Source organism: Muntiacus reevesi, chromosome 1, assembly GCF_963930625.1.
Source record: "Muntiacus reevesi chromosome 1, mMunRee1.1, whole genome shotgun sequence".
NCBI classification, from domain to species: domain Eukaryota; kingdom Metazoa; phylum Chordata; class Mammalia; order Artiodactyla; family Cervidae; genus Muntiacus; species Muntiacus reevesi.
Window position 1 is genome coordinate 109,432,446 of NC_089249.1, and position 16,570 is coordinate 109,449,015.

At 42.0% G+C, this 16,570-nt stretch overlaps 1 protein-coding gene across 2 annotated transcripts in view; it reads left to right on the top strand.

Moving 5' to 3' along the window:
• Nucleotides 1-16,570, top strand: part of ALG14 (ALG14 UDP-N-acetylglucosaminyltransferase subunit) — a 94,999-nt gene that overhangs the window by 19,107 nt on the left and 59,322 nt on the right. For both annotated transcript variants that reach the window (XM_065927768.1, XM_065927773.1), the window contains exon 3: nucleotides 13,938-14,069. In XM_065927768.1, coding sequence (XP_065783840.1) covers nucleotides 13,938-14,069 — 132 coding nt within the window. The remainder of the gene's footprint in view (nucleotides 1-13,937; nucleotides 14,070-16,570) is intronic.

Genomic DNA, 16,570 nt, shown 5'->3' on the forward strand with positions numbered 1-16,570 from the left:
TTAATTAATGAAAGTGTTAATGGGCAGTGCTACTGACTAAAAAATAATATAGCACCAGGTACCTCTGGAGTATGGAGTACAGGTTGGGATGGGAAAGAAGCCTCAAGGTTGAAGTCTGCCTAACTGCCTTGTCAGTTAGGCTCCCAGCCTCTCTGCCCGTCCCTGGTAGAAAACCCAAGGTTTATCCACCGGAAAGGTTAAATAAAAGAAGTTTTGGCTTTGAAAACAACAAACCAAGTTGCAGATGACTTAAGACATTCCCCTAAAAACTGAGAGCTTAAGGAATGTGTAGAACTACCCCTGTCCCCCCCATGCACACCGCTTAGGTCTCCTTTGCCATCAGTTCATATGTTTCCCCCAGGCAGGAGATTAAACATTAACTTTGAAGAAACTGATTTGCTTTGGAGAATAGAACTATGTATTCCAACACTTGGGATTTTCCCCCAGTGAAGTGGTCAAGTCCTGTTTTTGTCCTCTACGTGACAAGTTCCACCCAGCACACAGAGCTTCCGTCTTCCTTTTTATGCCTCATTTTTCAATAGGAGCTGGGATTTCTCAGCCTTGGTGCTGTTGATATTTTAGCTGCAGAGGCTGTCCTCTCCCTGTGGGATGTTTAGCAGCATCCCCAGCCTTCACCACTAGAGGGCAGTAGCACCCATTCCTTCCCCACCCCTCACCCCCAGACTTGGCGACCAAACCTGTCTCCTGTCCTTGTCGCCTTAAGATATCTGAGGGAGAAATCTCCCCCTCTCTCTTGAACCGGCATCCATGGACTACCAGATATTGGAGGAAAGTCCCTAACATAAGAGAAGGCAAAACTAATCAGGAAAGGGATTTTGAAAAAAGAACTGGGGAGGGCGGAGGAGGAGGTTTTGAAGGAAGACAATAATGTTTAAGAAATGAGAGGACATTGTATCTTTAAAAAAAGAATGAGATCTACTTTTTAAAAGCCCTCATAGAATAAGAAAAACCTTTGGCTATTAACATTTAATTATAGGAATTAAAAAATCAGAATATTGCAAGATCATATTCAGGAGCTCTACTGTAAATAAGAACAAAAAATAAAAACAGTAGAGGAAAGGTAAGAAAATTAAATAATTAAATTAGAAGTTGGAGGTCTACTATCCAAAAAGACCAAGGCCATGGGGGAAGTTGTTTTCTTTTTAAGTGAAGACCCAAGGAAAATTCCTAGCACCTGAAGGACATGACCTTCAAACTAAAGGACTACCCCCCAAGCCAGTTAAAACTGTAGTCACAACAAGATACATCATCATACTATTTCAGAGCTAGTGGTTAAAGAGGAAAATTCCAAAAACATCCAGAAAGAAAAAGGAAAGGAGTTATGTTGGAGGTTCTGATGGCATTCAGAATGAGAGTGGAGAAATGTCCTCAAGCTGCTTCCCCATAAATCCTTGGACAGAGGACGTGCTCCACCAAAACAAGGGGCATCCAAGAAGGAGGAAAGCTTTAGTCCAGGAGCCTGAGAGCAGCAAGCGGAATTCTCAGGATGGCAGGGAAGGAGTTCCGTGTGAAGACAGCCATGTTCAGCAGGCCCAGAGAGAGAAAGGACCATGCTGATTGGAGTGTGGAGGAGGGACAGCTCTGGAGCTGGAGTGGTGGGGGGCGGTGGGGGGTGGGGGAATGGTAGCTTCTCCAGAAGGGTAGGGGGACGCCAAGAGTGAACCTGGAAAAGTAAGGAAGGTGGGAAGTGCAGCACTCGCTCAGACAAATGGAGGTTGTGTTTGACAAGAATCACAACAGCTGCTTAAAGCAGTTGGTTAAATTTACAAGGCAAGAAATTATTTCAGATTTAGAAACCCAAGACCGTCTTAGTTTTCAGTTGCAGAAGAGATTTAAGTTAGCTGGTATTAAGATTGTACAAAGTGGGTAGAGGAATCATCTTAGCATTACGAATAATGGTTGATTTTCAGTTTTGTTTGAACATTTTCTGTGTTTTCTAAAGTTATAATTAGAAAACAAAGTGTTTTGGAGGAGGTTTTTTTTTTTTTCTGTTTGTGTTTTTAGAAATAAAGCTGAGAAGAGAGAAAAGCCCCAGTGGAAGTAGTAATTTTCTGAATACTCACATTTCATCAGCACTAGTATTTTGGGACTAGTATAATTTTTTTTAATAAATAGGGGTCTTTTGTTATCATCTTTTAGCCCGTCTGTATGATTCAGTGACAGTGTCATGATTGCAGGACTCATCGACCAGTACTTCTGAAATTAACATGATGTGCTTCTATTTAACGACACCTGCTATTTTCCACAAGGTGGGGTGCTAACTTCACACAGTGAACTGAGGCTGTGTCTAACTGCTGAGACTTCTAAATCTAATGCTAATGCACTTGGTATCTCTCTTACATAATTCCCAGGCAGTCCTAAAAGAAGTAAGTTTGTGAACTGTGTAAAAGCAGTTATGGGGTTTTGTTTCACTTTCTGAATTGTGTGTTACAGTTCATGGTTTAACATATTTACCTTTTTAGAGTGTGGCCAGTGTATACATGCACTTTTCCTCTTTATAGTGGACCTTAACTATATTCAATTATAGGTGAAGGTAAAAAATATCTCTAATTTAGAAGAGGATCATGCTAGATGCCTGAAATACCTTAAATAGAAAGTATCTAAAATGTTTTGCACTTGGAGATCCTGCAGTGTCTCTTTCAGTGAATGAATGATTCTTTTTAAAACAGTACAGCAAATAGATGTATAATATATGGTTCTCAAATATTTTAAGTAGCTTAATCTCTTAAACTCTTTCCCAAATCTTAATTGTCACATCCTCCATCTCTGCAACAAAGGCAAGTTAGTTTAAACTTTCTTTGAATCAGATTCTGAATTGATGTTATTAAAATAACTGTAAGTAGCATATTGCATTTATTTCAACTTTCAGGTAATTTAGCTGCCTTCCCTGTGCCAGTGAAATCTGTATGGGTGTCTTACAACATGCAGAGCTGGTAACATTTTACAGTATGATGCTGTTGTTTTTCCATTTTAAAGCAAATTAAAGACATTATAATAACCAGTGTTTTAATCTAAATATTTACATAAATAGCATACTTTAAAAATTCATGGGCCCAAGCATACAGTAATTTCTGTTGTTGTTGACACAAAATCAGGATGTGGCCTGTTTCCTTTTATCCTTCTTTTTGCACAAATGGAGATTCTTTGGTCCCTTTTAGCCTTTAAGCTCCAGGAAATAATTCTGGAGCCGGTAGTCACAATCCTGCTAGGGACAGCATGGTTCTAAGCCCTGCAAGTGGTGAGGCTGATCGGTGGTGGTTTCAATCACCAACTGACCAAAGAGCTGAGCACTAGAAGGAGGCAAAAGTGGAAGAGGGGGTGCCAAGGGTGTTCACTTGGCCTTCAGGGATGTGAAAGGCGCCTGAGTCATGGTGAAAGTGACGATCCATGAAGTGAGCTATGACGAAGGACCCCTGGGTTCCAAGCTGGGTCCTGCTGATGACCAACCACCTCTATCACCTTGGGCAACTTGGTCTCTCTGAATCTCAGCCTCTCACTGTGAAGGAAGCCAGGAGGCCTGGCTGAGACCAGGGGTCTTCAACAAGCATCTGTGATCCCACTGTTGGCTGTCAAGTCTGACTTGTCTGAGACAAATGAGGCCTCTGCCCCAGGCCAGGTTACCCTGAGACCTGTCAGTGCCTGCCTAGAATCTAGATTTCCCAACACTACCTTTTCCTAGATTCCCAGTTGTCTAATTCTGTCTGCCACCCTGCCAAGTCAACCCATTGCCCATGTTCCCATACAAATCCTTGTCTGCCCCATCTCAACCTGAAAATTACCTGTGTGTGTTCCCTGACAGGTGGCGCTAGTGGTAAAGAACCATCCTGCCAATGCAGGAGACATAAGAGATGTGAGCTCGATCCCAGGGTTGGGAAAATCCCCTGGAGGAGAGCGTGGCTGCCCACTCCAGTATTCTTGCCTGGAGAATCCCATGGACAGAGAAGCCTGGCGGGTTACAGTCTGTAGGGTCACAAAGAGTGGGACATAACTGAAGCATCTTAGCACACACTTTCTCTGACACTGATATATTTTGTACTTAGAGTGTTTTTTTTTTGTGACTCAAAATTATGCTCAAAACCAAACCATAATGATATGCTCTCAGTCTGTTTCCCCTTTTACCATCACTCCCCTAGAAACCTGAGAGTCAGCCCAAGCTCCCCGTCTTTCTTAAATCCCTGATGCCTGCCTCTTGCCCACTCCAGCCCTTCACCTTAGTGTTATGAGTACCCATTAGGCCTTCAACATCATTCTATTGATATATTTCAGTTTCTCCCAAATGCTCTCCCTTCTCTGGTTGAGACCCCTCAGCAGGGCCTCTCTATCCACTCTCTTCATACTTTCCTTTTTAACATCTTCAGTATCTCCTCTTTGCCTTTAGATTTGAGCACATACTCTTCAGCATGGTTTTGGGGGCCCTACTTCTCAAGCTCCATTTGCTGCCGCTCTCTGCTCTTTACATGCCAAAAGCTAGTCCCCCAGGTATTCCATGCCACTCCATGCCTCCCTGCTATGAAAATGCCAGAAGAGTCTCTTTCCCCCTCTGCTAGACCTCATAAATCTCATATTCTTCCAAGTTAGATAAAACAGCTCTTCCATAAAGCTTGACTTGGTTTATCAAAGTATTAATTCATCATTTCTTACTTGGTGCTAACATTATGTTTAATAATTATGTCTCTTATTGTATCAGTCTCTCTGGTTGCAATTATTAGTGGTCCTGTGTCGCTCTACCAGACGGCAATGAGTTCCTTATAAATATTTTACTTACCCTTGTGCTCCCAGCCCGATTCTGTCACCTGGTAGGTGCTCTTGGGAGTTTATCTGAGCTTACAATGAAGAGTCCGGCTCTGATAGCCAGTGTCATAAATGATTGCTTCATCTATGATTTGAATATATTTTCCCTTTGAAGCAGAGGAAAATAGTCTTTAAATTCATACCATTTTAAAGCTAAAAGGAAGGGTGTCTCAACTGCAAGTGCCCTAAAACCAAACTCAAAACTGGCTCAAACAGTAAAGAGAATGTGTTGACTTACAACATGGGAAAAATTCACTCTTGTTTCTAGCAAGACTTGGTCCAGCTGCCCAGGGAGGTCACCAAGGATAGCGGTGTGTCTCTGCTTCATCCTCCGCAGTGCTGCCTCCAGTGCTGCCTCCAGCAACCCCCGACTCTCCCCCCAGGAGAGCAAAGAGCATTAGCACCTTCCGGCTTCATGTCTTTGCCCTAACTGTGTAAGGAAGAAGAAGATCTCTTATAGCATGTAGGAGAGGGAGAGAGAAAGCGTCTTTTCCCCAAAAATCCAAGCTAACATCTCCTGCCTAATGATCTCCAACTGGGTCACGTTCCCACCTTTCAGCTAATCATCACAGCCAGAGGTGAGCGTTGTTCCCTGGTGCTGAAGCTATTCCAAGTCTACTCTTGGAGCTACAGGTTGGGGCTTAAGGAGACGGGCTAAAATCCCACCAAAAGCATCTGACTGCAAATGTAAGCAAGAGTGAATTACCCAAAGGAAAAATCGGATTATTGCTGGCAAAAGAAAGAGTCACTAAAAGGCTGGAAAAGGACAACTAATGTTCATTATGAAGGACTTTAGAAATCTTTTGGGCCAGATTCCCATAATTGTTTCAAGAACAAACTTCTTTTTTTATTTCCCTGAAGCCTGAGACCTCCACGTAAGAAAAGAGCTTCTCAAGGTAAAGTGAGGAGTGAATGCAAGTCGTGGGGAAGGGCTGGAGCAGCAGCCTTGTCTTTGACAAGTCAAGCTTGAGGACCAGTTGTGGGATCGTGATGGCTGGTTAAGGATCCCTGATCTCAGCCAGGCCTCCTTGCTTTCCAGTGAGAGACCTGAGTTCCAGAGAGGCTAAGTCACCCGGGTTTCAGAGCTGATTATCTGAGCGGAACCCAGCTTGGAACCCACAGCTCATTCATCCTAAGTCACTTCACGGTGCATCATCATCATCTACCGTGAAGTAAGCAGCTACCAAGTTCTGGAAGGACATGTGTATAAAACCTTTTTTTTTGGCAAATTATGGTCATCTTGATTTCAGAGTAGTTGGGTGAATCATCCAACATACTTTTACCGTATATTATACTTTTCATTATTAAAAAGAGCAGTTATGAAAGAAAGCTGAAACCATTTTTGGTTGAATAGAATTTTACCATTTTCATTTTGTCTAGTTTCCAAGATTCTGTACTAGCATGGCATTCACTAAATAATAAATGTATTGTACATTTCAGCATGTGGTAACAGCAAAGAATGACTTCATAGACCACTTGACCTGCTCTGTTGTGGGTTTATGATGCCATCTGGATTCCTTGGTGGAATTATTTCCATCTAAATCACTATAAACTCCTATTTAGCTTGTCACAAATCTAAAGCCAGATATGTTTGTGGTTTTTAGCGGTGATGTAATTCTGAAAGACACTTTGAAAGTTACAAGTTGTCATATAGCCTTAGCGTTTCACTTAAGTGTTCCACATAATTCCAGACAAGCTAGAAGGTTGAAAAAAAAATCTATTACTCTTTTTTTTTAAACTCTTGAACATTCCGCCTTTGCTGTCTGTCTTGCTACTGTGGATTTGGTTATCCATCAATCAAGTATGTGTGGGGAACACTGGGAGGCTCTGTGGGCTACATAGTAATGTAAGCCTGGTCCCTGCTACTTCTTAATGAGGAAGCTTATATAGATAGATGGAAAGGATGTCTCTAACCATATGGTGAAGAGAGAATAAGGGAGAGTCTCTCTTTGTCTTTTATATCACTGCCAGTTGTGTAGAAGGGACTGGATCACATTGCAAGATGCACACATACTGCAGGGTGGCCACGTTGACCCGCACAGAAAGGGCTCAACTACGACATGCTTTCGAGGAGGGTGTGACCTAGTTGGCCGCCAGGTAGGAGCAGCGGCAAAACAGCAGAACCTGTTTTGAACCCTGCCAACAGGGACTTGGGGCCTAAGAGTCAACAGAAAAGTCTGAAGGTTTCCAAGGCCCTGTGTTTGTGTTCTGAATGTTCCCCAGAAAGGCGTGGGGGCAGAGGGAGTCCTTGGTAACAGTGGTAGGTGGGTGAGGGGTGCCAAACCTGCAGTGCAGAGCGGGGCACAGAGAGAAGAGAGAAGGCCTGGAGAGCAGTTCCCATGGAGATGCAGCACACTCTGGGGGTGGAAGGCTGGGGACACGTGGGGTAGGGGGTTGCCAAACAGAGAAGGAAGAGGAAATGGGTCAGGATGGGTAGCCGGCTGTCTTAGAAACCACAGGAGGCTGGGAAGCACAGCTCCAGGGGCAGCTGGTTCAACTAGCTGTGTGTTGGGGAGCCACGCTTCTCAGCAGGAAGGTTTAGGGACCCAAGGCCGAGGTTCCAGTTCTGGCTGTACCACTTGCTGGCTCTGTCCCCCTGGGAAAGTTCAGACTCCTCATTTGTGAAATGAGGAGATGGGATTAATTGGTACTTTAGGTTCCTGAGATGTTATGAGATAAAGAATCAGCATCCTCCCTAGCAGAGACCACAGGTTGGGACTTCTAGAAATGTTAATGACACTCATTTATCTACTCAGTGGTGAAGGGCAGTGTGACTCATGAAACACCATGCTGTGTGCCAGCATCACGAAATCCTGTTCTTTCATTGGAGCTCTCCCTCTGGAGAGAGAGGCAGGGAGCAGTCAAACCGTCACAAACAAGTTAATTTGTTACCAGGAACTGCTATGAAGATGGTAAAAGAAGACAGTGTGGTGGGGGGAGGGTGCAACCGTGTATTTCAGGGCAGGGGCTGATGGAGGAGAACTGAATCCTCTCTGAGGAGAGAACATTCAAGAGAGACCTGACTTGCAGGAAGGAGCTTCCTAAGAGACAGTCCAGGGTCAAGGCAGACCGCTCAGAAGAAGCAGAAAAGGCCCTCAGGAAGGAATGGGTCCGACACATTCAAACAGCAGAAAGGAGAGCAGTGTGGTTAGGGTGAGCAGGGGGCGGTTGGGGAGGTAAGCCAGCACCAGACTACATGGGACCTTGGAGGCAGTGGTGAGAAAGTTGGATCTCATCCCAAGTGCAGCGGTAAGCCTTTGGAGGGTTTTAAGCAGGAGAGTGAAAGGAAAGATCTGCTGTACTTTAGGAAAAGATCGCTCTGGAGATTCTGTGAAGGATAAAATGAAGGGGCGCAAGAGGAGAAGCAGAGATGAATTAAAAGGGAACTGTAATAGTGAGAGGTGTGATGGTTTGGACCATGAAAGTGGCAAGGATGTAGGGAAGAAATGGATAGATAAGAATGTGTGTAGAGGTTTGGGAAGAAGGAAACAGGGGACAGTCCCCCTCACCAGCCTTCTTCTCTGCTGGTGCCAACATAGATCTTCATGTCTATTCAGGAAATCTGTTTATGATAGAGTCTCCTGTTCATTTGTCAATTTCTGGTTTGGGAGTGCAGGAGTATCCTGTTTTGGTAGCAAATATAAGAGTTCAGTTTCAAGTTGTTATAGAAAAGCCTATTAAATAGAGGAACACCAAAACAAGTATGTATTTCTTGCCCAGTAGCATGGATTGAGGGCCAGTTTAGCAGTTCACAGTGTTTCTCAGAGGAAGAACTTTCCCTGGGTCTCTATAAGAATCTAGGAAAAAGCTGACCCTGCTTGGGTCGTGTGGCTACTCCCAAATCAAATGTTAGGTCTGGGGATGTGGTTCAGTGAGTAAAATGATGAGTGAAGCATCCTTTGTGTCCCGCATCCCATTAATAAGACATAAAAAAAGGGTCAGGGACAGTTTCTTCAAGGCAAAGGTACAGACTAACAAAAACATGTCTATAAAGATGCCTTCGCTTGAATTGCTCCAGATGCCGCAAGTCCTCAGAATGCCTGGTCATAGCCAAGCCTAAATTGTAGCTCTCTGAAATTATTCCTTTCCTTTGTCTTCAAAGGAACTTTGGTGAAGACCAAAATATAAGCATTCTGTCAATCAGTTTTCCTCATGTACTTCTTTATATATTTGAGTATCTTCTGAAACTATATAAAGTAATAAAAACTCTCTTAAGATTTTGTCCTGGCCTGGTTCTCAGTATTTCTTCTAGGTGACATGGGACATCAGACAGACACCCCACCACCAACTTCTGTGAGTCAGGCATGGGTAACTTGAGGGCTCTGTCCATGTCAGGATGGCCTCAGGCTTCCATCCACTTGACTGTATGCCTGCACATAGGCTAACAGACCCAGTGGGCGTAGAATTTTTCAGACACTTTTAGATACGCAGTGGGAGGCTCTCCTTTAACCTCACTCCCTTGCCCTTTGTGCTCATACCTCAAGCATCACATCACTCCTCTCTCATGGACCTGTTTTCTAGGGAGAGGATCCACAAGGGCTAAGAAGTTCCTTGAGGCCCTTGTGAATGGTCGGTTCCACAGAGAGAAGTCTAGGCCGTGTACCGGGTCTTGTTCATTTGTCGTTGGTTCCTTCTCATCTCCCTTAGGGTTTCGTGCCTCTTGACTCTGGCTGTTTGTGAACTCTCAATCCTGGGCTGTGCTTGGGCATTTTTCCTCTAGCCCCAGGAATTCCCGTTTATTGAGTAGATTGTACAAATAAGGCCCAAGGAAGCACTCTGAAATTGCCTCCTTTGTGTCATTTCTTCATTCCCTGTCTAAATACACCTCAGCTAAGTGACAGGAAGCTTGAATTATTTTCTATTAATATGCAATAATGTACGAATCATTTATTCAGTACATATGCATTGCTCAAATACTCATAAGCACTGAGATTGCAGTGATTCAGGTTCCTGGCCTCTTCAGGTAAATTATATTCTAGTGGAGCAAACAGTCAGACATGTGGAGGAAACATAATATGCCAGGAGAGTAAGTAGAATAACTTTAAAACAAAAGGCAAGCCTGGTGTTTGGAGGAGAAAGAAGTGTGTATACCAGCGAGAGGTGAAGGGTTGTGTAGAAAGATTAGTCGGAAAAGGTGCCTCTGAATACTGATCTGATGGAGTTGGCTGGGAAGAGACTTGGATTTGGAGAGAAATCTCTATTTTGGTAGGATTGCCAGTTACCTGAAAATTTAGATGGTATCTGGAGGTACTGGCCTGTCTGGTGTGAAGCCATAAGCCAGAAAGTGGCACCGTGTGTAACCACCACCACTCACCCTGGCCCCATCCCCTGCTAGTAACTGTCATGGTTCTGAGCCCTTGCCTAGCTCAATCCTTACTACCCGCCTTTCTCCACGCTGGTCACCACCTCTCTGTTTTCCTGTTTATTGCACTAGTAGAACTTCCAGGTTGGCTCTCTTCACAGCTACCACTTACGCTCTCCTCCTTGATGGTAATGTAGATTCTTGCATCACATTGCCTTGGACTATGCTGAATAAATTTTCTTTCCTATCTCTAGGATGAACCTACCTACTCATTGTCCATCCTATGGGTAACAAGATACTCTATCACTAAAATTTAGACACTTCTGAGAGCAGAAGGAAGTATTATTTATAACTATGCTGGGACTACAGGTATAAACTGGGACCATCGTGTGCAAACTGGATGATTGGTCACTGTATGCATGCGGTGGTGGGCCCAGTTATCTCCAGCTCATGAGTGGAACCAAGACCCTTCCCTCCCCAACCTGGCACCTGATCTGAAGAATGAGGTTGGGCTCCTTATATGGGTCATCCAGAAGTCAAATATCCGTCACCCCTCTTCAGTCACGACCTTGTCTTTTCACCCTCAGGCCTGTCCTTCTAGTTTCCATCAAGGAGGCCCCAGAACACACTTCCACTAGTTTCCTTTCTGCTGGGAATGGACTGGAGACTTCAAGAACCTGTTTTCTCAGCTTCTTCAAGCTGCCACCTGGGATGAGATGTAGGCTCTTCTCCCTTGTCCAGGTCTCAGAGAGCTGTCTCCAGACCCTTGCATAGGCCCTAGAAGGCCTGTGTTTTTGCCTCTCTGGGGTTCAGGAGTCAGAGGAGTGGACTTTGAAGCCAGAGTCAAACCAAATCTCCCTTCCAACCCCTCAGGACACTAAAAATACCCCCCAAAATATTGTTCATTGCTTCTTTACATAGCTATAAGCAAAGAAGATGCAGTGTGTGCATGTGTGTATATATATTAATAATAGAGTGAAATAATGCTATTTGCAGCAACATGGATGGTCCTAGAGCCTGCCATACTAAGTGAAGTAAGAAAGAGAAATATAAATACCATAAATATCACATATTTGGAATCTAAAATTTGACACAATAGAGCTTATCTATATTCACAGATATAGAAAATAAACTTGTGGCTGCCAAGGTGGGGATGGCAGAGGGATGAAGTGAGAGTTTGGGACTAGCAAATGCAAACTGTTACACATAGAATGGATAAATAGTAAGATCCTACTGTATAGCACAGGGAACTACACACTCAATATCCTGTGATAAACCATAATGGAAAAGAATATATATATATGTATAACATAGTCTCTTTGCTATACAGCAGAAATTAATACAACATTGTAAATCATCTAAACTTCAGTAAAATAAAAATTTTTTTAAGTTATATTGCTCACAGCTTTAAAAGATTCAAGGAGCATAGTAAATACCCATGATTTTTGAATAAAATATTATAGATATTAAGATCAGGCCTCAAATTTTGGAAGTAACACCCAAAAAAACCTTTATACTAAGACTCAACTGAGTTATTTTTACTGTAATAATAATGACATCTTACTGGGTTACTTCTCCAAACTTTAAAGGTGGGTATTATGTAATATATGGTATATGTTCTGTGATACCTGTTCACAGCACTTCTGACCCAAAAGGTTTCTGATGGGGGATTTTGTCTCTGTAGTGCTGAAATCTAGAACCCACGTGCCCACAGTGCAGAAAGCCAAATTCTGACAGCCGGAGTTTGCAGCCAAGTAAGGGTTTACTGCCAGGCACCAAGTAAGGGAGTGGGAGGCAAGCCTCAGATTCATTCTGACTTTTTCTTCAAGTTAGGGTTTTTTTTTTTGTTTTAAGGGCAAGCACAAAGACTGATATGAATTGGCTTGTGACATTTCTTAATCATAGTTTTGGGGGTCAGGATGTTCTGTTTTGTGAGTCTCAGATCAGGTGGTCCATGGCTCAGGAGTCTATTAGCTCATCTTGCCCTGAAGAAACAACCTGGGTTTGTATGTTAACGATGAAAACACATACTAGTGATTTTAGTACATTAGCAATGATTACTGGCAATATATATTTTAGTCATCGGACACTGGTAGGATTAGTGTTCAGTTAGCATAGGATTGAGGTCAAAGGGGACAATAAAGGGAACAAAGATTTGGATAGAGAGATTAGTCATAAACTCAGTGAGGGAACTCAGTTTTAGGGGAATTCAGTTTCAGCTAACAGGACTATTTTACCCATTACATGTTTTCAATGAATAATCTCCACAAATTAGGCAAACACAACCTCCAACAAGATTCCTTACAAGTTTGTCCTCGTTTGGATTCTGCTCCTTGTATGGTCTATAGTTTGGCAACTATTTGTATTATTTTCTCATTGAACATTTAGTACCTTAATCCTTTGGAAGAAAACAAACACACTGATATAGTAAATGATTAATAAGTAAATAATAATAGTGAATAACATATTGAGCCCAGAGCTTTTGTTCTTCCCTGGTATAGCATGAAAGGAAGAGGGAATATCCTTTATCATCATATGTAAAAGAGAGTGGTCACATGTGTACCCCATTTTCACTTTATGCTGAATTCTAGGAACTACATAGATGCCCTCCTGGAGGACAGCATAAGCCTTCACACATGGTTTCATGCCTTATGAGTCTCAGACTGGGTGGTCCGTGGCTCAGGGACCAATTTCTTCATGCAAATACTAATATGTGTACCAGTGTGTATACCAACACACATAACTGTGTGATTTGTTAATACATATTGGGTCATATTAAACATACTGTCCTGCAACGTGCATATTCACTTTGACAACTTATCTGGGCACATCTTCCATATCTGTTCATATAAATCTATATCATTTGTTCATGTATCTCCATATATTTCATTGCATGGACTTTTCCTATCCCTATTGGAGGATATTTGGGCTGTTTCCAATTTCCACATATACAGTGATAAAGTGGATAGCATATGGATAAATCTGTGGGATGTATTTCTGGAAGCGGAAATGCTGGATCAAAAATAGACACACTTAAAATTCTGATAGATATTCACAAACGGCCTTCCTCAAAAGTTATATCAATGTGTTTGCTAAGGGAATGTAAATGTCTATTTCCCTATATCCTCAGTAACATTAAATATCCACAATCTCTGCCAACTCGGTAGGTGAAAAATAACTCATTGCTTCCTATTGTGTTTAGTTGTTAACCATCTTTTCAAATGTTTGACTGTGTTTCCTGTTTAGAATTATCTATTCATCTCTTTTGCCCATCTTGATACTAGGTTACTTGTCTTATATATTGATTTGTAATGACTCTGCATATCAGTATGTTAAGGTCTTTACATAAAACATATTTTATAGAAAATTTCCCTTAACTATTGTCAGCAGGCTTTCTTGGTGGCTTAGACCATAAAGAATCGACCTGCAATGCAGGAAACCCAGGTTCTATCCCTGGGTTGGAAAGCTCTCCTGGAAAAGGGGCTGGCTACCCACGCCAGTATTCTTGCCTGAAGAACTCCATGGACAGAGGAGCCTGACAGGCTGCAGTCCATGGGGTAGCAAAGAGTCGGACATGACTGAGCAACTGACAGTTATTGTCAACATTGACTTTAACATCTTGAATCACATTTAGGAACTTTTTGTGGTAACCCAATGATGTGTGTTGTATAAAGCAGGAAAAAGGCTTAGTTTAAAAGTAATTCCAAAGAAAGTTAAAAGTAATCAAGACAGCATTTCCTGTTTGTACAAATGTTAACTGTTACTATGTTTAACTTCCGTATCAGTGGCCCAGTTGATTTGGATTTTTGCTGTTTCCTTCCAGTTTCCTGAATACTATGTTCACCGCATTCCCAGAAGCCGGGAGGTCCAGCAATCCTGGCTGTCCTCAGTGCTCACCACCTTGTACTCCATGTGGCTCTCCTTCCCCCTGACCTACCGAGCGAAGCCAGATCTGGTACGTATCTGGTACCAGACACCAGATTTGGTATTTGGAGGGGAGCGAGGGTCACTCTCCTGTGGATGCTTTGTTAGTAATAAGACAAACTGTTTTCTTAAACAGCTACTATTTATCATTGCACTAGATACTGTACCAGGCCTTTTTACTAATGCGTGCTAAGATTTATCATTTCAATGCACTTTGCTGAATGAGGTGAGGAATTTGTCTTCCTTGTCTGGCTCTAACTTGAACTCTGAATTTGCCTTCTTCCCCACTCTCTGTCTTATGGCAGTAAGAACTCACAGAGCACTATCTTTAACCAATTTGTGCTCCTGTCCACCTGTGATTCCTGAGCCAACCTCTTGTGCTTACTTGTCAGCTGGAAAAGAGCCAGTTTTTTATTCCTTTTCAATACTCTTCTTGTTTTGTCAAAACTCTTTTACCGATTTTCTGTAATGGCCTATTGAGAACAGAATCGAAAAATGTGTGGGTATATGTATCTTATTTAGTTTGCCGAATTCCTGCAGCAAACACAACATTGTAAATCAATTATACCCCAGTAAAAATTTTAAAAATTAGCAATCTAGTAGGCAAATACAACATTGTAAATCAATTATGCTCCAGTAAAAATTTTAAAAATTAGCAATCTAGTAGGCAAATAAAACTCTGTTACCAGAAATGATATGCAGTGGGCAGAATGTCATACACTCCCAAGTTTTGATAGGAAAGTAATACAGAAGATAGAAATGTGAAAACCTAATTAGTGCACTATATTAAACCGTATCTTCCTTATCTATAATGGTCTTAAATTCTCTGTGGATGAAGTTCTGTTACTAAATTCTAAATGCACTTCAGTGTAAGGCAGACCAGCAGATATATTATCACAATAGTGTAGACAGCTCTTAAATAATACTGTCATTCCTGTTAAGGCAGAATCCATTAATCTGTGTAGCCTTAAAGAAACTCTTGATTAGCTTACCTTATACATGACTTCTGGCACAGTGGATATGATTTTCATGAATAGTTGGACAAAAATGCACTTAGCTCTGATGATTTTGAAAGATCTCTATCAGTTTGGTCTTTGCCTCTCACCAACTGAATTGCCATTCAAGTGCCTCCTTTAGATTAGAATTTTAAAACCGGAATTTTGTATATGAATAATTTAGATTGTTTTTTAAAGCTATAATTTATAGGCAGTGAAATGCACAGATCTTAAGTATATAATTTGACTATATCTCTTATCAAGATATAGAACATTTCTATCACCCCACTGGCCCCTCCCCAAGCAACCAATTTCTGGTGATTTCTATCACTGTAGATTAATTTTGCTTATATTTATTTTAAAATTTTTGACAAAGTAAATTTATCTCACAGTCTCCAACCATATTTTTAGTGTGTAAAGTTCAGATGTTTTCTGAAAGATCATTAGTGCTCTTGAGGAACTTCCCTGGTGACTCAGTGGTAAAGAACCCACCTGCCAACACAAGAGATGCAAGTTTGATCCTTGGGTCAGGAAGATCCCCTGGAGGAGGAAATGGGGACCCACTCCAGTATTTTTGCCTGGAGAACTCCATGGACAGAGGAGCCTGGTAGACTATAGTTCATGGGGTCACAAAAGGGTTGGACGTGACTGAGCAACTGAGCACACACGTGTGTACTGCTCTTCAAGATTTAAGTATTCCTGAAACTTAAGAGAGAAAATGGAAGGAAGAAAAATGGTCTTCACATTTTAAGCTGGAAGTTTTGAGTTTACATTTACTAAGTCACTGGGGGCATGGCCACTGTCACAGGCAGCAGCCAGGTTGAGTGTGATGACTTGAGGACACTAAGGTGTGAAAGTGAGAAGGAGGCAACGACGTGATGGCTGATGTCTGCTGTGGATGTGGAGGACTATGGTGTCTGCCTGGCCCAAGTGTTTGATACCCCTGTAGTGGGAAGAGTAGCGGGTGGGGTATTAGGACACTTGGTCCCAGGCTCGTTTTGGCTTTTTTTTATTTTGGATCCTTTCTGGGCATCATTCTCTACCTTAGAACAAAAGGATTGAACTAGATGTCCTCTTAGTTTCCTTCAAACTTAGTGTAAAATTTTATGAGTGCCATAAATTTGCCTATAAAGAGTGGAAGGGAGAAAAAAAACACATTCTGTTTCTAAAGGAATAAGAGGGGGGAAAGGAGGGAATGTGAGGTACTTATTTCCATTTTAAAACTGAGTTTTCAAAATTATTTCAAACCTGAACATTTGTCCAGTCTGCTGTTCTGATATGGTTGGCGTCACAGAATGAACTTCCACTTAGTGAAAGTCCCTTTTACACACCCACCAAGTTAATGGGTAAAAGGCCTTTTTTCCTACCTCAAGAGCAGAACTACAACACGCAGCTCTCTCCTGTAATCATCCTTGACTTTTTCTTTTTTAAAAAATTTATAAATGGCACTAATTCTTTTGAATATTTTTGCCCTTTTAAACTGAAATATATTAAATCTATAGTGTTGTGTTAGTTTCAGGTATGCAGAAGAGTGATT